This window comes from Choloepus didactylus, chromosome 12 (assembly GCF_015220235.1).
Source record: "Choloepus didactylus isolate mChoDid1 chromosome 12, mChoDid1.pri, whole genome shotgun sequence".
Taxonomy (NCBI): domain Eukaryota; kingdom Metazoa; phylum Chordata; class Mammalia; order Pilosa; family Megalonychidae; genus Choloepus; species Choloepus didactylus.
This window is the reverse complement of record NC_051318.1, coordinates 6,847,952-6,871,325: the sequence shown is the minus strand read 5'-3', so window position 1 is coordinate 6,871,325 and position 23,374 is coordinate 6,847,952. Positions and strand designations below refer to the sequence as shown.

The 23,374-nt window shown below is 49.8% G+C and overlaps 1 protein-coding gene across 4 annotated transcripts in view; it reads right to left on the bottom strand.

The window, feature by feature from the left end:
- Window positions 1-745: 745 nt before the first annotated feature.
- Window positions 746-23,374, bottom strand: part of STARD13 (StAR related lipid transfer domain containing 13) — a 155,558-nt gene continuing 132,929 nt past the window's right edge. For all 4 annotated transcript variants that reach the window (XM_037799689.1, XM_037799688.1, XM_037799691.1 and 1 more), the window contains 9 exons: window positions 22,964-23,137; window positions 21,355-21,514; window positions 12,033-12,231; window positions 9,174-9,384; window positions 8,455-8,569; window positions 7,373-7,594; window positions 6,636-6,853; window positions 3,766-3,942; window positions 746-3,008 (listed from right to left, as the gene is read on the bottom strand). In XM_037799689.1, coding sequence (XP_037655617.1) covers window positions 2,891-3,008; window positions 3,766-3,942; window positions 6,636-6,853; window positions 7,373-7,594; window positions 8,455-8,569; window positions 9,174-9,384; window positions 12,033-12,231; window positions 21,355-21,514; window positions 22,964-23,137 — 1,594 coding nt within the window. In that variant the 3' untranslated portion in view covers window positions 746-2,890. The remainder of the gene's footprint in view (window positions 3,009-3,765; window positions 3,943-6,635; window positions 6,854-7,372; window positions 7,595-8,454; window positions 8,570-9,173; window positions 9,385-12,032; window positions 12,232-21,354; window positions 21,515-22,963; window positions 23,138-23,374) is intronic.

Sequence of the window (23,374 nt, the reverse complement as noted above, 5' to 3'; positions counted from 1 at the left end):
TGAGAAGAAGCCACACAGCTGGTGTTTGTGCCCCAATACCCCAGGGCAGAAGTAGGACAGTGTCACACCCAAGAACTGCACAAAGTGGGTTCTGAATCAGGTTTGAATTACTGAGAGCCGAGTGTGGATGAGACTTACGGGTGATCCATCTTCTGGGGAGCTGGGGCTTTGGTAACCTGCAGCTGAGAATGTGGGGGAATGCCTGCTTGCCCCACTGGGTGCTACCTTTGTTATCTTTTCTCCAAAGCTGAGTGCAGAGAGAACAAGATCAAGGATGGGGCGGGGCAGGGGAAAGGCTCAGAGTCAGATCTGTCGTTCCGAGATTCAATTTCTTGCCCACGCCATGAAAAGGCACAGTAGCTAAAAATTGCACTAAATCTTTGATAAGAATACTATAAACGTGCTTTATAACACCAGATTTGAGGACAATGAAGTATTTTAAAAAAATCCCCACCCACTGCTTTAATGCCTTACGGAGAAGGCGGTAGTTTGCGTTTGTGGATGACCGTGTCGTCCCGAGAGCTCGCTGACCGGTCCCCAGCGTCTCGTTCATGGTGCACCATCTCGGGGGGCATCTTACTAATGAAACACGGTTTCCACTTATGGGGCAAAGCATGAAAATCAACATGTATTTTATAGGAAATAACAAATATTTTAATGTCTCTAAATTCACTTGCCGTGGCAATTGCTGATTTACAATATGACTGATACCAACAATGAGGTAAAAATATGCATGAGGTATATATATTATTAAAATGAAATATACTTTATTTCCAATGGCAAGATAACAATAAAATACTGTGGGACTTGACAAACAGGCTTGATGCATCTTTTTCCTCCTTTTTTTCCTGAAGATGCACTGTGTTGTTTCTCTGCACGGTGATGTGGTTAGTATGTGCCCAAGAAGTAAGGTAAATTTGAAGGGAAGGGGAGTCTGAAATACAATCAGATTTGTTTCCTCTGGGTCCTTGTTATGTGCAGTCCGCGAACAGGCAGGGGTACCCCTGAGGCTTGTTTAAAATGCAGATTCTCAGGCCCATGGCAGACGAATGAATCAGAATCTGCATTTTAACCAGATCCCCGGTGATTCCTGTGCACTTTTACGTTGGAGAAGCGCTGCCTGAGGTGGGACAACAGTGCTGGCCCTGATGACAGCTGCCCTGTTCTCCAACATGCAGATCCCACCCTTGAGCAGGGCCAGTGTTTACCTAGATTAAACGTCATGAAAAATCTCTGTGCACACTAAAGTAACACAGCATATAGGGTTAAATTCAAGAAGTGAATTTGTTCTGCTCTCAGAGCATGGCCCAAATGGTAAATTACGGGTTTGCTGTCCCCTTTTAGGTTAGGCACGGAAACAAAAAACTCCTCGATCATATAATTCAAACAGCATGATTTTCCTGGCACCATCCTGAACTCATATATGCCATTTTTATTCCTCTCAGTACAATAATTGCACATTGCTGATAAGAGCAAACATTACATAAATGCACATAATATAAAAAAAAATTGAAAACACTCTTTTTTTTTTTTCTCCAACACCAGTTGCTAAAGCGTGATGTCAATGTTGGTCACGGACCACCAAAGAAATCTGCTCTCCCTGAAACGAAACACAATAATTTATCTTTCTCTCTACTGTTGTTCAATTACAATAAAACACAACTTCGATCCATTGGCAATTGGTTAAGGAGGGTCGATTTGCTTCGCCTACACGATAATAAATAAGATTGGTTCAAAACCCTATGTAGCTTGAGCCAGTTAATGAAGAAACATGGACTTAATAAACTTGTTTATTTTTTCTAAAACTAAAGAACATAGTTTTTGGTCTTAGGTTAATTAAAAACCCTGTCTCTCAGATCGCAAAACTTCAATGACTTATATTTTCAAAGCATCATAAGTAGCAAAATATGAATTCCCTGAAGCTATCACGGTCCAGTTCTCCTGCCGGACCACCGTTTCCCTAAATTCAGTGCAATGTGTTGGTGAGGAAACGCCAATTCACTGCAACCAAAGAGGTCCTGGTGCAACAGGACGACGTTGCAGAGCATTATGAAACACAGCTGTGCAAACCCTGGGTGCACAGTGGGGGCTGACTGTCCGCTCTGACCTGCGGGCGGGAAGTTCTGATTCCACTGGCCTCGGACACCTCGCCGTGGACACCTCGCCGCCACTGTACCTGCTGGGCCCGCCGCAGCCACGGAGCCTTTGCCTGGCAATGGCTTCTCACCGGCTGCTCTGCTTTCAGAGAAGTAAATTTACCCTTTCCAACTCTCCCCTCTCAGTTTTTGAATAACATGAACAAACTGTCGACACACAAGACCCTTTCCATGCTCTTTCCCTTTGGTTAGTGCATCTTTGGCTAGACATGGTGGTTGACCGGACAGACGGCCTCCGCACGTCGGTGGGAGCAGCGGCTTCTGCTTTGTTTTCAGAGCGGTGAGGAGGCGAGGCTGGGGCTGCGGTGGGGACAGACTCACTAAGTCAGATGCATTCCTTTCCCAAACACTCCACTACATATAAAATTGCTGTTTTCCGAATATACAGTAAAGATAAAGAATATATACATCTCTGTACACACACGATCCGTACATTTATCTACAGTTAAGAATATGCTTCTTAGAAGCCTTTAAATAGCAAATTAGGTGATGCACAAGGAATAATCCATTTAATTTTAAGTAACATAGATAAATGTTCTGATTTTTAAAAATATTATATTAGTAGGGATGTAGCCATCTCCAGGAAGGCTAGGAAAAGTTCTTGGAAATTCTTGCATCTTTGACGTTCCGCCTTCTCTGTGTCCCCACACAGGGCAGAGCGACACTCACGCTCACCCGCAAGGTTCACTTTGGCTCCCCCGTCCCTGAGCTTGGCCTCCCGCTTCGGGGGAGACTCAGATTTTCGTTTCTGGGCCCTCCGCAATGAGGGGCTGGAAAGAGTTTCTAATCCTGGCAACCTCCGCTGCACACAGATGTCCAAAGCCTTTGGCGTACCACTCGGGGGAGTGACCTCTGTGGGGAAAAGAAATCAGAAAGGAAGTGGAAGGGTCTTTTTTTTCCCAAATCAGAGGAGCTTGTCTGGATAGGCGAACGCTGTCCCATGCCCTGAATTTCTTAACACTTTGTGTACCAGCCGGTGTGCCCCTACCAGGGGCGGCACATCTCGTCCCACCATCAGGCACCCCAACAGACCTCTTGGCTGTCGAGGATTCGATAAATCTTTTTAGCATTTGTCGGGTGTTTTAAAATTTATATCCCCACGGTAGAAAAGGAAGATTCAGGCTGAATCTACAATGTTCTGAGAAACCTCAGGAACATCCACCCAGGCCAGCGGGAGGGAGGCCCGGAGAGTGTTGGCTTGAAGTTCCTCTCTTCTCCCAGGAGGGAAACCAGAGAGAGCAGCGAAAGCAGACAGGCAGAGAAGCAGCCCGAGAGAGGAGCTCACTTCATCGAGCATCTACTTGTGCTCAGCCCGCTGCTAATGCTTGCGTTTGTTCCATCCAAGCACAGAAACACAAGTGGGGGGCAGGAGGAACCCAAAGAGGAGCAAAAGGCTAGCAGCGGGGAGTGTCAGAAATTTGGGAAAGGTAGCAAAAGGGAAGAAGAAGATGGGGGAGTCGTGATTCATCAGCTAGGGAAGAATATTAAGGGCAATGGAGAGGAAAGAGTAATGGGGTGAGAAAGCAGGGGCGAGGAGCGAGGCCTGGGGAGGGCCTGGGCAGCTGTGCGCTCACCCCCGGGTGTGCCAGCCTCGGGCACCCGCACTTACTTCAAGTCCACCCTGCAGACGTGGGTGAGCCTCGACTTCCCAGAGCCGCACGGTTCTATCAAGTACTGCGAATCCAGCACCGCGGCCCGCACGCCACCCAGCAGCCGGGCCTCCTCGTGCTCCACGGACAGGGACACCAGGGAGCACGTCCCTTTAGGCAGGTCCGTCTTCCAGGTCCTGGGGCAAAACAGGCCGCACAGGGTGGTTACGGCTAAGAGACCAAGACAGGCCTGAGCCCAGGGAAGGCGGTCAGCGGCACTGCCCACAACCCAGGCTCAGATCCCAGTCCCGGTTATTTGGGTTCAGCTAATGGTTTCTGGAAGCTTGGGGCATGTTTGGACAGTGCAGTTCAAAGCCAGGAGGCCGGCTCTGGGGCCAGTGGCCTGGGAGGGACTTCAGCTGCCCAGGTCTGTGCGTGGGGCCCTGCCCTGCGGCCCAGCCCCTCTGCCGCAGAGGCCCCTGTCCGTTACGACGAGGTGGCCTGACTCTCCAGCCCACTCAGCAAACATCCGCTGAGCACATCGATGTGCCAGCTTCTGAGACAGCACCAAGGACATAATGCGTGCACACAGCCCACCCAGCACCCTCCAGCACCAAGGTCAGTGCACTGACACAGCTGTGCACGGAGTGCTCTGCGATCACACCAGGAGGAAGACTTCCTGGAGGAGGTGACACTTGACTCAAGCCTTAAAGGATAAATGAACTGGTAATGTCCAGCTTGAAGAGAACAAAACATATGTGGACCAGCAAACTATCCTTAAATATCTCAGTGGCTACTGAGAGGGAGAAGAAGTAAACTGAGTCTCTGTGTCTCCAGAAGGCAGAGCCAGGAAGGCACATTTACAGTGTAGACCATCTGAAAATGGAAAGTGCAGCCTTGAAAGGCAGTGAGTTTCCCGTTACTGGGGCTATTCAAGCACAGATGGGGGCTACCTTGGAAAAGGCTGTGGAGGGGAATCAGGCACCATGAGAGAATCTGTGTAACAGCCTCTAATATCCCTTTCTACCACCGACATCAGTTTGATTATTTTAATCCCAGTTATTTGCTCCACAAATCCTACTCCCTTACTTAGGCTTCTCATCTATAATTTCACCTTGTCCTGCTACGCCAGAAACTGTTCTGTGTGACTGGGAACGTGGAATAAACCAAGCCTCATGCAAAAACTTAGCAACTTCTCCCCATGAGTGGCTATCTGTGAGAAATAATAAAGGCTGAAAGTAGCAAAGGATTTGTGGGGATGAGATGGGAAATCCTCAGTAACTATTGTTGGTGGTCTCTCAGGAGCTGGAGGAGGGTGCGAAGGGAGACAAATCCACTGTAATCCTGGGAGGAGACCAGCTGCACGTGTGGCAGCTCATCCAGCAAGATGTCCTAGCGCGGGGAGGGCCCCATCTCCCTCCCCCTTACCTCCTTTTCTTTGTTTTACAGAAAAATCATTCAGAAAGTACCGAGTTCCCAGATAACCCCCTAACAGTAACACCGTGCATTAGCGTGGTTCATTCGTTATGACTGATGGAAGAATATGGTTATAACTGTGCTATTAACGACCTTCTTGTATCATCACGAATGTAAACAAGCCTGGTGGCAGGAATTGTGTCCGATACCTCGTTCATCTGCTTGTGCGTTGAGCTCTTCCCCAGTGCCTCATTAAGTGTCGAGTCACTGAGACTCGGATTCCAAAAAGGCTGGCCCTGGATGACCCACCCCTTGTAGTTGTTAACCCACCCCACGTATTTTCTCTGCAGAATCCATGCCCAAGGGAGCAAGCACTCAGGCCCGCCATGTCTGAGGCATCCCCAGGGCCTCGAGCAGCACCTGGCACAAAGCCAGCTCTCAGGAAGTCTTCACCCAGTGATGAAGCAAAAGCTGGCAGGTGGGACGGGGGTGGGAGGGGAAGGCTGCGGCCCTCAGCCTCCGGGGGAGAGAGGGGCATGCGGTAGCATGGCCCCATCCCCACAGCTGCTGTCCCTGGAAGAACTGTCAGGTTTTCTGCCACCAAAGTGGAGGCTGATTTGAACTTCCCGAGCTGAACTGTGCAGCCACAGCCGGGGCAACAAAGCCACTGCCCTCACTGCCTGCATCGTCCACCATGTACTTCTCCCCTAATATCCGCACCAGGGTGAAAACCGACCCGTGAAAGTCCAGGCACCAAGGATGTATTCCAAAACAAATTTCATAGAGAAAGCCTTAAAAATATCCCTGTGGGAACTGCACTAGTGATTTCTTTCATGCTGCTAATCTGGAAGAAGGAGACGGTGCCTCCGGTCATCGACAAAAAAGGATCAATTGAACTAATTATATTTTATTCAGGTTCTTTAGTATCCTCGATCATCATTCTTTCCGAGGTGAGACCACCTCAGCAACCATGCCTGCGTGCAAACCTCATGTCCTTGGTTTAGTGTCCTCACTCCGAACCCAGCGAGCAGGGGTCTGGAAATCAACTGGCAAGTCAGTGGGAAGGGACGTTTTGGCAGAGGCCGCAGCTCGGCACACCCAGGGCTCTGTCCGGGGTCACTGGGGGTCACCATGTGAACTTACACACGTGACCTTGAAGTCACCCACGCTCAACTGCTTGAGCTGTATGGATGTAAGTCTTGCCTTCCCAGAGGGAGAAGGCAGGACTGGAAGACGGCCCCACGGGCTCAATTTGCACAATTTGGCTGAAAGGGCAACTGGAGGGGCAGCAGCTATTCTCGGGGCTCCGTTCCGAGAAAATGAACACTATAGCCACACAAACTGCGCGCTTAGCGGGGAGGGAGAGCACACGACGTCCACAGCAGAGCTGGACGCTGGGTGACGGAAGCAGGGCGTCACGGGCGGCCGACAGCAGGCCCCGGGGTCCCAGCGGCCTCCCCCGGCCCGGGCTCACCTGAGGACCACGAAGTCTCTGGCAGGGTGGGGCGCCATGCTGTTCAGCACGTACTGGTAGATTTCCGTTTGCTTGTCCAGAGTCTCCACGACCTTCCACTGCAAGAAGTCCTCATCCCAAAGGTGGCGTTCCCGCAGCACCCGGTTCAGGACCACAGATGGGGGCGCCTCCACCTCCACGGAGGCCTTCCACAGCTTCAGCGGGGTCCCGTCCCCCACCTGCAGGAGGACACCGCAGGAGCTGCAGCCGCCGCCGGGTTCCAGCAGAACCCAGCGCCCTGCTCTGGGCACCCACGACCACCCCCAGTGAGCCTGCATCCCTGGGGTTCAAAGTGCTGACATGTTACTTCTCAAGCCCAGACTGACGACGATGATGACGATGAACACAACAGCCACCCCCACCCCACCCACAGCGCTTTCTGGGGCCCAGGCCCTCCGCTGACTGTGATCCTGTCCTTAGGTCCATTTGACAAGGAGCGCGCTGAGCACAGAGAGGCTGGTGACTTGCCCGCTGTCACACAGCGAGGTGCGGGCAGTCTGGTCCCAAATCGGCACACTTATTATTTGCAGCGGGGTTGCTGACGGTCTCAATGTTGGGCCTTTTAACGTGTCCTGTGCCTCGCCTGTTTCTGCATGTCCCAAGGCTGCGGACACAGCAGCCGCTTGGAAAGCAAAAGCAAATCCTCGGCTGGTGGATGTGGCTTTCTCGGGGCAGTTTCTCCCAACCCCCATGATTACCTTTTTGCAAGCCAGCTCTGTACTGTCTGTGCTGGAACAGACGACCCATCCTTTGAACTTGTCCTTGGCGTCCTTCTGGAGGCCCTGGACGAGGTGCTCCAGGTAGGAGTGGAGCGTTGTGCCACTCTCCTCCAGCTGCTTGCCCAGCTCTTCCAGGGTTGGAGAGTGGATTTCGGCCTCCAGGTACGAGGTACGTGACTGTGCCACCATGTCAGGAGGGACCTGAGCCGAGCGCAGGAGGCACAAGAGAGTAACGTGTTGAGCTAAAGAAATGCTGCCATCACAGTCAGAGACAGCAGAGGCATTTCACGGACAATCAGCGCACAGCGGGCCGCGGCCCGGGCGAGAGGTGTTCGCCCAAGACCCCGGCCAGGCTGGGAGGGGCCTTCCTGCAGTCAGGGGATGCAGGCGTTTTCCTGATGCTAGAACTAGTCACTGAAAACACAGCAATGGCTTCCCTGCTATTCCTTCCATTTGCTTTTGATTTAACAATGTATTTTTTTCAGTTTGGCAAAATGCAGCTCAGGAACTATTGCCAACTGTCAACAGAGTCAAAGCAAATGGACTTGTTAAGTGAAGCATCAAACATGACTTAGAAATAGCTGCACCTTTTTAGCACAGTTTCCCATTCATGAATGCCAATTTTACCACAAAAAGCAGGCTGGGGTCAAGTTCATGTGCTTCTTTAATGTATCTGTGGCTATATCTGTATACTGGTGTTGGTGCTTAGTAACAAAGATTGCACACCACACACACACACACACACACACACACACACACACACGTTGGACCCGATCAAGGCCTGAGGTAACGTCAAATGAGGCAGAGCACTCTGCTTGGCCGTGAGCCTGGGAACTGCAGGTGATGCAACTGTTTTCAGGAAAACCATCAACACAGCCACCCCATCGCCTAAACTGCCAATGCCTTGATGATGCGGGTGCCTGGAATTTACTGGAGCTACAAAAAGTGTTATCATGATAAAATCAGGAACAAACAAACATCACCCGTGAGCGTAGCAACTGTCCCAAGCGTCTCATCTCGTGCCAAGAGCCGCACGATCGGCAGCCAGAGCCTTTTCTCACCTCGAACAGCCGGTCACACTCCACGATCATGTGGGCCAGGCCCTGGGCAGCTGCCAGGTTCTCGTTGAGGTCCTTTTGGTCCGGCTTCCCGGTGGCGTACTTCTTCTGTATGACCCTGTAATCGAGCGGGAGTGTCACAAATGGATGCAAAACCAGGGAGCTTTTCGCGACACAGAGCTCATCCCTTTTGAGTTCTGTTCACACCCGGAAGCTCTGTAGACCCCAGACCTTCTCATTCCCAAATAAAAGCAGTGACCACACCCTTGGCTATTCCGAGCCAGCCTAGGCGTCTGACAGTTCATACATGAAACCTCGGAAAAATACAAGAGAGCATGGAGAACCGTGGGGAGAGAAATTAATCTATGTTTCCGAAGTTTGAAACTCATTAACCACGAGCTCCTGTGCTTGGGTCTCAAATATAAGGATTTGTATCAAAGATTATAAAACACGACTTTGTCTCCATTTTTCTCCTTCCCACTCACACAAATAAGACAAAACAAAGCTCCTCAAGCTTCCTGGATCTCACAGACATTCTTAACAGCCACACTGATAATCCTACGACTCTGAGCTACACACACGAAATAGGCTGACTCAAAACATTCTCCAATAACAAAACGGGCGCCGACACATCAGCCGCTGAAACACAGCGCATTTCATGTATTCATTTTTTTTTTAACGGTCCTTGGGGAGCGCCCGTGTGGCACGACTGAAAAGCCCACCTCGGAGAACTGTCTTTCTTGAGTAAGTTGAGATGGAAGAGGGAGGGAGCCAGGCACACGGCCAGGTTCATGGGCGTCATCTGGTTCTCCGCCACCGAGGCGACCACGTCGTGCAGGAAGCACAGCAGCGTGTGCAGCACCTCACGGTTCTCGTCGGCCAGCAGGAGGATGGAGGCCTGCACCGCCTGCAGCTGCTGCTCTCTCGGGACATCTGAGGACAAGCCAGTCATTAGAGGGGTGGCCGGGACGGGACCGGTGGCAGAGAGAGGGCGCGCTGACGGCGGAGACCTGCTCCGATGCACAAGCAACCCAACGACAGTGACATTCCCCCATCATCAGGCCTCTAAACCTAAGAGCTGACTTTCACCCTTCTCGCCTCCTCCCTCCTACAGATCAGTGGGTTCCAAATACTTCCCTTGCCCACCTGGTGCTCTATTCCAATTGATCTTTTCCTGAATGCCCAGGAAGCGACACAGCAGAGACCAGAGCTGCTCTGGAGAACCGGGGAAGGCGCTGGCCTCTCTCCCAGCAGCACTTTGGAAACTTGGATTCTTGACTCTGCCCGTGGACACCTCCTCCCCAGTCTCGCTGCTGGACGTCGGTGCCGGTGGTCGGTGGCCTCCACTGGTGTGGCCACACCCGACCCTCCACTGCCGCCACGTCCAGGTGCAGGCGCCCACCCTGCCACCCCCACCTCTCCCCTTCCTCCCTGTCACGGAGGCACCTCTTGTTCAGCTCAGGGAAGATACCCCCATTGCCAGGAGATGCACCACGATGGTCTGAACAAAATACCGTCACCCACTCCTCTTTCCAGGGACCGCTGAGGGGAGAGCTGGCAAACGTGCTCTGGCCAAGGGGACCAGGAAAAACGCGAGGAGCATCGGTGAGCTTTTTCACGCTGATACAAAGAGATGGATGCCCAAGGAGAAGCCCTTCAGCCCTCTTTTTGCCTTTGAATGTGATTTTGTGAAGGTGTGATAATCATAACAGTTGTGGCAATCATCTTGTGGCCAAAAGGGGAAAGCCAAGAGAATTACAGAGACGCCAACTTCAGCCTTGGCACTGAGCTACTGAATTAACCAACTCAGGAGTGATTTAATTCCAGATTTCTTGCCAGGTGAGATAATAAAATGCCCTTATGGTTTATTTAAACCACTGTGGGTTGGAGTTTTGGTCCCATCCTTACAGCCTAAAGCAGCCTAATTGGTAAGCCCCTCAGCAGCACCCGGGGTCTCCCCAATGCGGAACAACCTGAACACAAACCCTGACCCTAGTAAGTCAAGGCCCTTCCTTGGAGTGGCCCCGGTCTGATTTCCAGGGCCATTTTGTTTGCATCGTCCATTAACCGTGCACGCATGCAGATGAACGCCCTGCCCAGTCCTGACACAGGCCCATGCTGTAGATTCAATCAGCCGCTCACCATCTCAATCTGCAGGCCGCACAGGCACCATCAAGATACTCATTACACCCTCCCTGGACTTATTTGTAACTTTCATGTGTGGCTTCTCCCGCCTTGTTCAACTGCAGTTATGTAAGTACACGGTGCATCTCCTGCCACTGTAAGCAACTCAGGAGCAGAAAGCAAGACCCACTCATCCGTACCCTTTCAGCCTGGTGCCCTTGACACAGTGGCTCTCGGTAAATGTTTGCTCGGCCAAGATAAAGCCCGCGAGGAGCTGGCTTCTTGCTCCCGAGGCTCTGACAGGGCCAAAGGCATTCATCGTTTGGAAACAATCTGGCTTGAGCCCTAGTCGAGTGTCAACCTTAACTTGAGAAGTAAAAAGTCGTATCTGATACTTCCAAACCATAAGTGAGGCTTTGCTGAAAAATGCAAAAATGCAGTTCTACCTCTCACAGCAACGTGTCATGCCCACTTGCAATGTGGATCAATTCAGTTTAACCTATTCACTTGGCTAAAATAATATTTATTTAGTGGTTCACAACTTCATCCTGTTTTCACAAGTGGTACTGATTAGACTTCTTGAATTTGCAATAGCATAGACTCTTTGAACATGTTTAGTACCAGAGTCTCCATAGCAGGGATCTTCTTTGAATTGGATCAGTTCCTTATTAAGGTTCTTTCAGGCATATTTTGATGAAAAAAAGAAGAGTCTATGGGCCAATTGTTTTTTTTTTTTGTTTGTTTGTTTTTAAAGAACAAGAATTTGGGCCATCAAAATAATTCATAATAAATACATTATGGAATTTAGAAAAGAGTCACTTGTTCATTTCTAATATCCCCTTTGCTACTACCTTTAGTAGGGTATGTTTTTAAATCAATAGTTGTTATTTTCAATGGTTATTTTAACTATAGAGGCTTTGTTGAGAATTACTGTTTTAGCATCATTAAAAAATTCCAAGTGAAAATAAAAAATGAGTCAAATTAATCTTAAGCCTTAAGATGGTTTATGTTATTTTTCACCAACTAAAAATACATTGTTTCATTTGCTTTTTATTTTTAGTCATTTTAATATATTTGGCTTTGGATTTCCTATATCAAGAGAGAATTATTTTTTAATTAAATGTTTTAAGAAATAACTATGTACCAAACAAATTCCATTGTGTTCCTTTTCATATTAAATTTACTGAAAGTATTTTGAAAGTTGATTTTCCATCTTACCCAAAACCCTATTGAGAAGGAAGATTTCGGTGTCAAAAAGGTACTTTCAAATGCATACAAATGGCCTGATAATTTCTGTGCTAAACTGAACAAAGGTTACTTCTAGAGAGGTAGATAGGATTCCAACTTTTTATAGGCTTCTTTATGGATTCTTGTATTACTTGTTCAGTTAAAATAATATATGAAAATACTATTTTAAGTGCAGTAAGAGAACACCAGTCTGCATCACTTGAACTCACACTGATAGATGTGGAGGACGGTCTCGCTGAGCTTGCTGGTGAAGAGCGGCTCTGGAAGGTCCCGGAGGAACTGCTTGACCATATCGGCCACATCGTACGCTGACTGGTCTTCGTAGCTGACGTGCTCAGGGGAGTTCTCGTTCATCTGACGTAAGGCCTGGATTCGAGACTTCACCCCCGACTTCCGAAAAAGACCCACCTGGAACAAGCCACAGGGACAGGTTAGCCCGGCCGCCTGTCTCCCAGACAACGTCTTCCTAAGGCAAGCACCTTGGGGACTGCCACTCGCTAGTCCCCTCTGAACACTGACTTCCTCTCCTGTAAAATGAGGATAGAAAGCGTGCTCCCCCTCACTGTCAGAGTCAACGAGAAGATATACGTGAATGTGCTTTGTAACCCGTGAAGTTTATTACACTGCAGATGTTATTCTTTCCTCATTTATCCAACAAATATCACTTAAATGCTCACTGTGCATCAGGTATCGTGTGCTTACTTGGAGTCGTTAGTGGGCAGAAAGACAAAAATCCCTGCCCTCCAGAGTTGACATTACAGGGGGAGGGAGTTGAGAAAGCTTGGTTAGTAGAAGATTTGGTGGAAATGCAGAGGGTGGTGGGTGGGCCGAGCCCAGAGAAGCAACCACATCCACTGCTCCTCTGCGGGAGCGGTTTATGGGGAATATGTACATGAAACAAAATAATATCCTGAGCATGTACTTTGACGTAGGGTCTTATTTGCTTTCCCTTCTGTAATACAGCTTCTGTGGGTTTCTCGCAGGCTGCTGGGCACTTCCTACTCTAAATGGTTCGTTACTCTATGTATGAGCTGTGGCTTGGCGAGAATAAGTCCTTGGTGGCTTACACTGGACTTAAAAGACATTGTCTTAGGCCTTTTTCATCCCTAGATCTCAGACGACTCCTCTGCTTGACAAATAAACAGGGTGATGAGGCTCTGGGCAGATAATGCCCCAAATTGGAATCAGTGACACAGAGCCCAGCAGTGGTTGGGGTGGGGTGGGGGTTGTTGGTTAAGCTCCAAGCCCTCTCTAGGGCCTCCTAACTCTGTACTTGCCTCTGCCCAACAAGAATGGAGTTTTTTGGGGAGCCCTGGCTTGTAATGACATGAAATGTCCACCATTTTTAAATGCCTGTGGGCCCCCAGTTGCTTAAAACTTGCTCCTTCAACCTTCTACCTCCATGTCCCTCATTCCCCAGGGGCTTCAGGGTGGGCCCACTTCCAAAGCAACTGGGAACGTTCCAGGGCTACAGACAGGCAGCTCCTGGTCCTCCTCTCTCTACAGGAGCATGACTTTCCTTGAGGCCCCTCAGCAAGCCTGGTAGGCAATGGCCCACCCTCAGATGTCCAAAGAGAGCTCTCTTGATGTTGGAACAAATGGGGAATAGCCACGGTTCTTTTAAACTGCAGTAACAGCAAGGGAAGATTTCCAAGCAGTTAGACACCGCTTAAGTTTTTGTATATGTCAGCAGCATGGATTGCAGGGAAATTACATGCTGCTACTTTTTGTGGCAATAAAAAACAATTCTTAGTAATACTTCTTTGCATTCCAAAGCGTATCACCCTAATTCCACAGATCAGGATTTTCTGGCATACTGTCACATAAAACATTAATTTCTCTCTTTTTTTATTCTCAAAGTTTGGAATGTCTTGAAAATGCAAAACTTGGATATATTTAGGTAACTCGCCATGGAGGATCTAAAGAACATGTAAACTTTCTCTGGCAGCTACTCCATGTTTGATCAAATTGTATGGGAAGAAAGCATGCACTGTCGAAAGGAAAACTCAAGCTATCAAGCGAGTAATCGCTGAAGTGAGATCCCACTTCAATTTGTTTGCAACCTCTATTTTCCTAATTCTGGATGCAGGGCTGGGACTGGGCCAGGGAGCTGTGCTGAGGGAGTTCTCAGCATCAAAACGCCTCGAAGGTGAATTCTTGAGTGTGGCTCATAAATGGTTGTCCTCATGTGAGCTGGCATTACTTTTTAGGGAGGAGCGCCATTTTAGCAGCAGCAGAGCAGCCTTGATTGAGATCTGCAAAAAGGATAATGCAGACGAATTTTCATGTTTTAATGTTGAGCACGGCCCCTCTTTTGTCCACTGAGTCTTGCAGGCTTGGTTTCCAGGTACACACCACGCTCACGTCCACATACACACACATCCAGGGTGGTCTGCTCTGTATTGTTCTGTTTCCAAGTCTCTTTTCAGTTCCAGAAATATTGCTGTTTTAATGCTTTGGGGCATGTCTGGAGCTCCTGGGCTGCGGGTTCTGAGCAGCTTATTCTGACTTATTCTCACAGCTGTGCAGAGCCCGTTGGGGACTTTTTGCTCCGTCTTGCGTTCTGACAACCACCTTCCTGCCCCACAGTCATCTTCCAGGGGACGTGGGAAACGTCTGTGCCTTCTGCTGACTTCTGCTGGAGGTGCAGAGGGAAAGCTCTTTCCTAAAGCTAATCACGAGGACTTCTGAGGTCAGAACAGCTTCCACACGTGGGGGCCGCAGGTGGCAGAGCGGGAAGGTGGCAGGAACTCGAGTCCCGGGAGGCACTGCCGACTGAGGCATGACCCCACCTGGGACCACCCTCCAGCCACGATTTTCCCACCGACGAGGCCACGTGGGGACAGGCTTCTGTCGTGTGCAGAGGAAAGCATCTTAGACCCAGCAGACGTGAGGTCGTTCTCAGGGAGGACAGGTCCTGACACCAGAAAAGCTTCTCCAGCGTATTCTCACGGGTTCAAGACAGGATGAACACTGCGGTGAGGAGTGATTGCCACCGATTATTTCTCCTTCAGAAAGTTTTAAGTCCTGATGAAGGGGGACTTAGTGCTTAATGGGCACAGTTTCTGTTTGGGGCGCCGAAGAAGTTTTGGGAATGGATGGCGGTGACGGTGGCATTAAGTACTTTCTTAAATGTTCCACAAAATTCAATTTCCTTGAGGAAATTACTTAATGCCACTGAATTGTACCCTTAAAAATGGTTAAAATGGGAAATTTCGTGTTTTATATGTATACTACCACAATAAAATTTTTAAAGAAAGTTTTGAAAACAGAGGTGAAATGTGCATTTTTGACCACGGACTGCTTTCCAGGTCAGAAAAGGACAAGTGAGGAAGCACTTTCGAAGGCAGCAGCTTCTAAGGTGTCCTCTTCACCACAGCTGACGGGAGGCGCTGCAATCCCTCAGCTTCATTTTAAGGAAAATCCAAGGATTGCTGAACATCTTTCACCTTCCTGTCTCTTGACTGTGGACGGGTAACCTGGGGGGGGGGGGGGTGACCTGGGGGGTGGCCTGGGCAGGCGACACGGGGGGCAAAATTTAAAGTTCCTGTCGGAGCTGATTTAGGTAATTCCAGGCTGCATTGCCAGGTCCGTTGATATGGGGCATTTTATACGCATCTCTCTCTCTCTCTGTCTCTCTGTCTTTCTCTCCCCCAACCCCCTCTCTTTTTTTTCTTTTTAAGGATAAAATGATGAGTGATATGTGTTCCCTTGGCCTAGTTTTACTTTCCTCTCTTCTGACGTCCATCTGAAAACCAAGCTATGATCCAGAACTATTCTAGAAGCTTTGAGTATAGTAGCATGTTAAATCTTCATGACAATGTAGTTTAATAGATTTAATTATTCTCCCCTTTTTAAGTGAAGAAAATTAACTTTCCCAGGGTTACAGAGATATTATTGTGAGGATTCAAACGAAGACGACTTTCTGGATCCATGGCACAGGATAACAGTCACTGACCACATCTTCCTAAATCTTAATGCTGGATCATTAAAGCCAAATTAATGGAAATATAGTGATTCTGAAGCTAGCAATGAATAATTTGGCTAAATTTCCTGAATTTCTCATAGGCATAACCAGAAAAAAAAAATAATTTGTGAGCAGAAATGTTTTGCAAATCTTAGTTTTAAAAAAGTCAAGCTTGCTAAATTTCCAAGCACAATTAAAATGCTAATACTCATCGAAGATATCCAAGAATATAGAGTGTTTCTCAAACTTGGGACACTTTTTGTTTAATTTCCTCATGGAAATTGAATTTTGTGGAACACTTAAGAAAATACTGTACCTTAATACTGTTCATATATAATGATGCCATTTGGTGCTGAGTTTTACACTGAGATGGTGGGAGAAAATTAATGGACATTGAGACACAGTCAAAACAGTGGATCTATGGGAGTATATTGATTCAAATGCACTTATGAGGAATCAAAACTAGTTAAAAATAAAAAGGCTGAACTCAAAATATGAAAAAAAAGAGCAAAAGAACAAAACAAAAGAAAAAAATAAGAAAGGAAACAGGAAAATGGCAGGAATCATTTAAATCAGAACAAAAAAATTGTGAAATCAAAATCAACCTTCAAAAAGATTTAAAAAATTAGAACTTTAGCAATACTTATTTATGATAGAAAGAGGAGACAGGTTACATACACAACATGTTTTTTAAAACAATAAGGTGTTAGGTATTTCCACTTCTAGGTAGAATACAGGAAGCTACGGCAGCTCTATGCTCCTATTCCAAGAAGCAGGGGTAAATTATGAAAAGCATGTTAAGGACATCAGAGATCTGTGGATGTGCACGTGTGCACACACACACACTCACAAACCAAGCTATGACAAAGCAAGAACTCAAGGTGTGATTTAGAGTCAGAGCCAGCACGTCACCTGTCTTCTCTGAGCGGGCAGCTGGGTGTGATGCACAGGCTGTGGGGAAAGGACGCGTGTACTGAGCATGAAGTGTCTCCCCAGCATAATGATGCTTTTAAAACTTACAGCTCCACTAGGAGAGGGTGAGCGTGAGCGTGGCATCAGAATTCAGTTTTAATCTAAACAGTATTAAATCTTCCACTTGGCACCTGTTTATGCTAATCCCTGCAGCACTTAATGACATTTCTCAGGACTTCCATTTCCTGTTCTTTAGAAACACGCTCAGCTAATGAAGAAAGGGTGCCTTATTCAGAGAGAGAAAGGCTCATAAAAACAGTATGCGGCAGCTTCTCATTTTGAGCCTTGCAGGTTTAGCCTCCAACCGCAGTGACTTCATATTCATCAGGAACTGGGTATGACCTGCCCTTCTGGGCACGGTCAATTTAGGGCGGAACTAAAGGCTCAGCCGACAGGGAGAGGCTCCTCTCACCCACTGCAGAGCCTGAATACAAATGGCTCCTAATTGAAGGCTAAACATCCTCATTTCATGTACAGCCAGCTGCAAGGGCAAAAATGGATAGAGAGAGCTGTCATCAACTGTGTCGCATCTATAAGTGCAGCAGGTGGGATGCTGGCAGGGTGTCTGGTTCTGTGGGGCTGTGGTGAACTGTCCGTGATGGATGCTGGATGCTATGCATGAGATGGATGCTGGATGCATACGCGTGAGATGGATGCTGGATGCATACATGTGAGATGGATGCTGGATGCATATGTGTGAGATGGATGCTGGATGCGTATGTGTGAGATGGATGTTGGATGTGTAAGTGTGAGATGGGTGTTGGATGTGTATGCGTGAGATGGATGCCGGAGACATGTGTGAGACGGATGCTGGATGTGTAAGTGTGAGATGGATGCTGGATGTGTAAGTATGAGATGGATGCGGGATGCGTATGTGTGAGATGGGAGCTGGATGTGTATGCATGAGATGGATGCTGGAGATGTATGTGTGAGATGGATGCTGGATGTGTAAGTATGAGATGGATGCTGGATGTGTATGTGTGAGATGGAAGCTGGATGTGTATGCATCAGATGGATACTGGATGCGTATGCATGAGATGGATGCTGGATGCGTACGTGTGAGATGGATGCTTTGTATGAGGTGAGAGGGTCCCCAATCACGGCAGGAAGCCTCCCTCCCTGGGATCAAGGGCAAAGCCCTGAGGCTTGCATGGTCCCCTGGGGATCACACAGCAGCCAGCCACGTGTGGTTCACGGGAGGGACACTGGGAGACCTTCCCATCTTGTGCCACCCTGGGGCCGAGATGTCAAGTTCTGAGCAGGCCTGAATCTTTTCAGTTTAGAGGGCATGCTGTTGGGAAAACAGTCCCCTAGCGTTATACACGCGCCCTCCTTGCCACCCTGGCTCCCCTCTTCCTCTTCTGATCCATTAGCTTTTACTCTCTGGGGTTTGCTCTTAAATCTCTAGGGAAGTCTTCTTCTTGAGGCTATTTTTTTTTATTAATTCTTCTTTCCCTTCCCATCACCATCTTCCCTTTTCACAGGGGCTGGAGGGCTGGCCTCTGCGTGCATCCCGCACCCCGCGACAAGGAAGGGGATGAGCAAACAAAGTGGAAACTGCCGGGACTGAGTTCCTCAAAAAGCAGAGACAGCCTGTTGTGAAAGCTCTTCTGACGTCCCGCAAAGGGTGCCAGGTTCTTACTTTGACTGACCAAGAGCAGGGCTGCCTCATGCATTGTTCAAAAACATTTATTCATTTTGGTTACCTTTAGAATCAGTATGCATGGCCTTGAAATGAGTATTTTTCCTACAAAGTTTCACCAGCATATCACATTTCAACTCTCTAACACCACGGAGATGTACTGCGGCATCTCCCAGATTTAAAAAGGGTTGTAGGTGTGACATGGTGACTGGCAATAAGCCAGTGAGCAGGGATTGAAGAGGTTCTGGTGCCCACTGCCCTCTCCCCAGCTACAGGACTTTCGCTTCAAAAGGAGACTCGACCCCGTAACAGCCCAGCACGGCCATGGCACGTGGCTCAGGCCCCGTGGGGGGCGGACGCAGCACGGCCACGGCACGTGGCTCAGGCCCCGTGGGGGGCGGACGCAGCACGGCCACGGCACGTGGCTCAGGCCCCGTGGGGTGTGGACGCAGCACACGCTACCCACAGGCCTGCGGTGAGCCGAGCGCAGCATCACCACTTATCCATTTCCACCCAGCCTTGTTCAGAAAGGATCTAAGGCAACTTACAGTGATACATAAAATACGCAAAATACAATTAAATTAAAGATGATAGATAAGTAGACAAAGGGAAAATTAGGATAGAAAAGGACAGCTGAAACTAAGAACGATCAAAATCCATGCCAAAAATCATGTATATTTTCTATAAGCAGGACACAAATCGAGCTCTCAGCTTTGCAGCAGCCAACCCCGAGAGGAAACCCCTCCGACTGAATGCGTCTGGTGTCCATAACGGCGTCCATACCATAAAAACAGACCAGCGGTTCAACAGAAGCACACTGGTGTCAGGTGCTGGGACCGGAGGAAAAATTCTTCCCAGTCTCCAGAAGGGGCATGACGTGATGTAACAATCAACATCGTCACAAAATCCTGCAGGAAACTCATCTGTGGGTGGTGTGGGGCCGTTTCTTGAGGGTCCCTCAGCCCCGGAGACAGCGTTACCACCGGGGACAGCTGAGGACGGCGGGGGCAGCCGCGGGCTCCGGACGCAGACAGACCTGAAAGCGAGGGCTGGCTCCACTGAGGCCACCTGGATGGTGACCCGGCCCAGGGCGGTGCACGGCTCAAATGTGGCGGAGGACAGAAACCCCTCTGGACAAGGCCTGGAACGTGCGGGCACTCAGGAGAGTTATTACTACTGAACTAAAGGCACAGACGGCCTGTGCTTCCTGAACAAACACCGTCTTCTCTGCAGGAAGCTTCTCTCACCAAGGAGCGACACGTCCTCCGGGCTTGGTTGAGGGCAGGGCCGAGGCTCCACGAGGGTCGGCTGGGGGCTGAGTGACAGATGGAGGGCCGGGCGAGGCTGCACATGGACACGGGCCACCCCCACAATCACAGCCGCACCAACAAACCGACAACGGGCTGCTGAGGCCACAGAGTCCAAGGCCAAAGGGCAAAGCTGCAAATACGTTGAACGATGGGAAAAAAGAGATTAAAGACAGTAGATGGGAAAATTAGAGAAAGGGAAAGTAAGTATAGGGAAGGATAGCTGAATCTAAGACTGAGTGGGCATTTCCAAATATTCAGCCTTCCAAAAACTTTTCTCAAGAAACACTCCTAGAACATTTAACTTTGAATAATGTGTGTACCTGGTAAAACCTCTAAAATACAATTAAAAAAATTCAAAATGTATGTGTAACTAATCACATTCATTGGCTCGCTCTCCTGGGAGTTTCTCATAAGTCAGTTAGCGTTGAGGGCACCTGCTAACCATGAACTCGCTATTCTAGACGAGGTGTTTGTTGCCCTTCTAACTGAGCAAAGAGGCTCTAAAGGCCACCGCCTGAAATAAAGCCGCCATCAGCATCACCCAATAACCACCACCCTCACCCCGGCTGCGACACTGAGACGTGGCAGAGCGTACGTCTTCATGTCCTCTAAGTTAGGAGTGGAAAGGACAGAGAGGACCCTCCATCTGGGTCAGGCAGAGGGGACCCACTGAAGTCACTGCTACTTTCTCCTCTGAAACTGGGACCCGGAGCCTGGAGGCCTCCCGGGCTCTCAGCTGCCTCCGCTCCGGGTCTTACAAGCACCTGCAGCAGGATGCTCGAGCTCCTGTCATTTAGCTCTTTCAGTGTGGATCAAGGTCAGGGTGAGTCACGACAGAGTGCAAATGACCTCGGGCCTTACGGGCTCTCCCCAGGATACCCAAGAGCACGATGAATGAAGGGCTGTTAGAGAACAGTCGCCTGAAAATGCCCCCACTTCTCAAGGATGCAGCCCCCAAGCACCAACATGGCTTTGATTTTGGACACAATGTCTGAGAATCCAGTGGGCGCTGATGTGGGGAGCACGGGCCGGGCCTTGGAAATCAGGGGATAGGCTGCCCGGGCCGCTCAGAGCCGCCGCGTGGAAGGCCGTGAACTACGCTGAGGCAGAAAACGGACTGAATACTTTGTTCAGCACGAGCTTTTTAGTCAACTCTACAGATGAGGGGATATTTGATTTTAGCCAAAAACATTTTCACATTTTACTTGTATGTTTGAAAAAAATGTAAATAAATCTGCCTTGAGTTTAATTTTCCTGGCTGCTTAAAAAAAAAAAAAGAATTCATGAAGACAGACAAAAACTGAACTTTTTTTAAAAAAATAACCTAACAGGGATAAACGGAATGCTGTGAAATCAGTGGTGGTGGGGACAATAATGTAAAAAGTAAATAAGGACACACAGCGCATGACAGCCTAACGCCTGGTTTCTGGGGCCACGGTCTGGACATCACAGGTACACACCGCCCCGTCCACCCTGCAGTCGCTCCCCGGCTGCGCTCACGTTGCCAGCTTGAAAGAGCCTCGTTTGGTGGAATGAAACACGGACACAGCGAGAGGGCAGCGCCTTCTTTTGGGGTGGTGGGGGCCTCTCCGCAGCGGGCAGACCCCACTCGGGACCCCGCCCCGGGCCCGCGGCCATACCTGGTCAAGGCAGCTGCTGCGCAGGAACCTCAGCGCCTGCTGGATGCTCTGCGGCAGGGGCTGCCCCGTGCGCTGGACGTGGACGATGAGGGGGACGCCGAACACGGACCTGCCCCTGTAGTCGGGAACCTTCATCCTCTTCATGAACTTGGGGACTGACCTGGAAGCCACAGAGATCAGGTCACGCGAGCGTCTGGGCCACCCTGGAAGGTGAGGCTGGGGGAGCTGGTGAGGGAGTCTGTGTGTTGGCCGGGAAGCCCACCAGGGGAGGGTCCCACCAGGGGAGGGGTCCACCAGGGGAGGGGTCCCACCAGGGGAGGCGTCCACCAGGGGAGGGGTCCCACCAGGGGAGGCGTCCACCAGGGGAGGGTCCACCAGGGGAGGGGTCCCACCAGGGGAGGGGTCCACCAGGGGAGGGGCCCACCAGGGGAGGGGTCCACCAGGGGAGGGGTCCCACCAGGGGAGGGGCCCACCAGGGGAGGAGTCCACCAGGGGAGGGGTCCCACCAGGGGAGGCGTCCACCAGGGGAGGGGCCCACCAGGGGAGGGGTCCACCAGGGGAGGGGCCCACCAGGGGAGGGGTCCACCAGGGGAGGCGTCCACCAGGGGAGGGCCCACCAGGGGAGGGGCCCACCAGGGGAGGGGGACCATCATTTCTCTTCTGATCGGTCACACTGCACGGCCCCTTGCCCAGCTATGACCCCCGACTATTGAACAGCACGGCTCACGGCTCATGGCTCACGGCTCACGCTAGCAGGATGTTTTAGCACATCCCCACTCTCACCTTTCCAACTGACTCATGACTGACACCTCTCTCCCATGATAAACACTTAAAAGCCCCCCACAAAACAGAACAGAATAAATTTGACAACCACCAAGAGGAAGAAGAAATTTGCTTGGGGGCAGGGCAGGAAGCAAGCCAGAGACGGTGGAACACATTTCTAGACTATGTACTTGCTTTCTCAAACCCGTTGCAGTTTCTTTAAAGGAAATTTTAATATACATAACATATATTGATTCAACCAAGTAATTTATAACCTTCTAAGATATTTTTATAAAAGCAATTATTTTATATAAATAATATATCAAGCAAAACAATTTTTTCAAATCCACCAAATCATCTAAAATAGGTGCACGGTCAAGTTCCAATTTTGCCAATTCCTTACTGACCAAGCCCTACTACATACTCTTGGTTTCCTTTGCCCACGACGCGAGAGCAGAGCCATTCATTCTGAAGACTTAAATGCTCCGGAACGAGCCAACGCTGGCAGCGCTGTGCTCTGTGTCCAGCCTTGAGGTGCAAACTGCCAGCTGTATTTTGTGGCAAGTTTATTTTTAATTCCTCTGTTGGCAACTAACCACCCTCTCCCCGCCTTTTTTCTTTCTGGGATCCTGACTACCTTCCCCGGAAACCAACCGAGAGCCACAGAGATGACAATGCGACCTTCAGGCCACGTCCCAGCCGCCCCAGGCAGCCCGGAACAGAGAGCAGCAGGGCCCGGGAGCTATCCCCGGAGGCCGTGCACGAGCTCCGCACCATTCAAGGCAAACGCGGAAGTTTCCGCAACCTCATGGTTAGTGGTTCCCTTCCAAGAGCGCGGGCTACGTACCACGTCCAGCCATGCCTGCTGGACAGCGAGCTCCTCTCCATGATGGCGGTGAGGCGCAGCAGGGAAAAGCGCTGCAGCAGGCTCAGCTGCGCGGCCGTCTGGCTGCTGATGGGCAGCGACGCCGTCGACGGCTGCGGCTGGTGCGAGAGCTGGAAACTGTCCCACCGGAGTCGCCTGGACCGGAGAGACGGTGGGAGAGGCGTCACCAAGGGGACATGGGGCAGGGAAACAGGGTGTCTAATCTATACACAGCTATCAGAACACGTCCAGAGCCACGGAAACCACAAGGTGAGTGGAAACGGAAGACGTGTGTACAGATCACACACAAGCACCTCGTTTTCCCAAGTCTGGACATGAACTGGTTCATCGGGAGGCTTAAACAAGCAACACAATCAATTGTGCCTTGTTCAT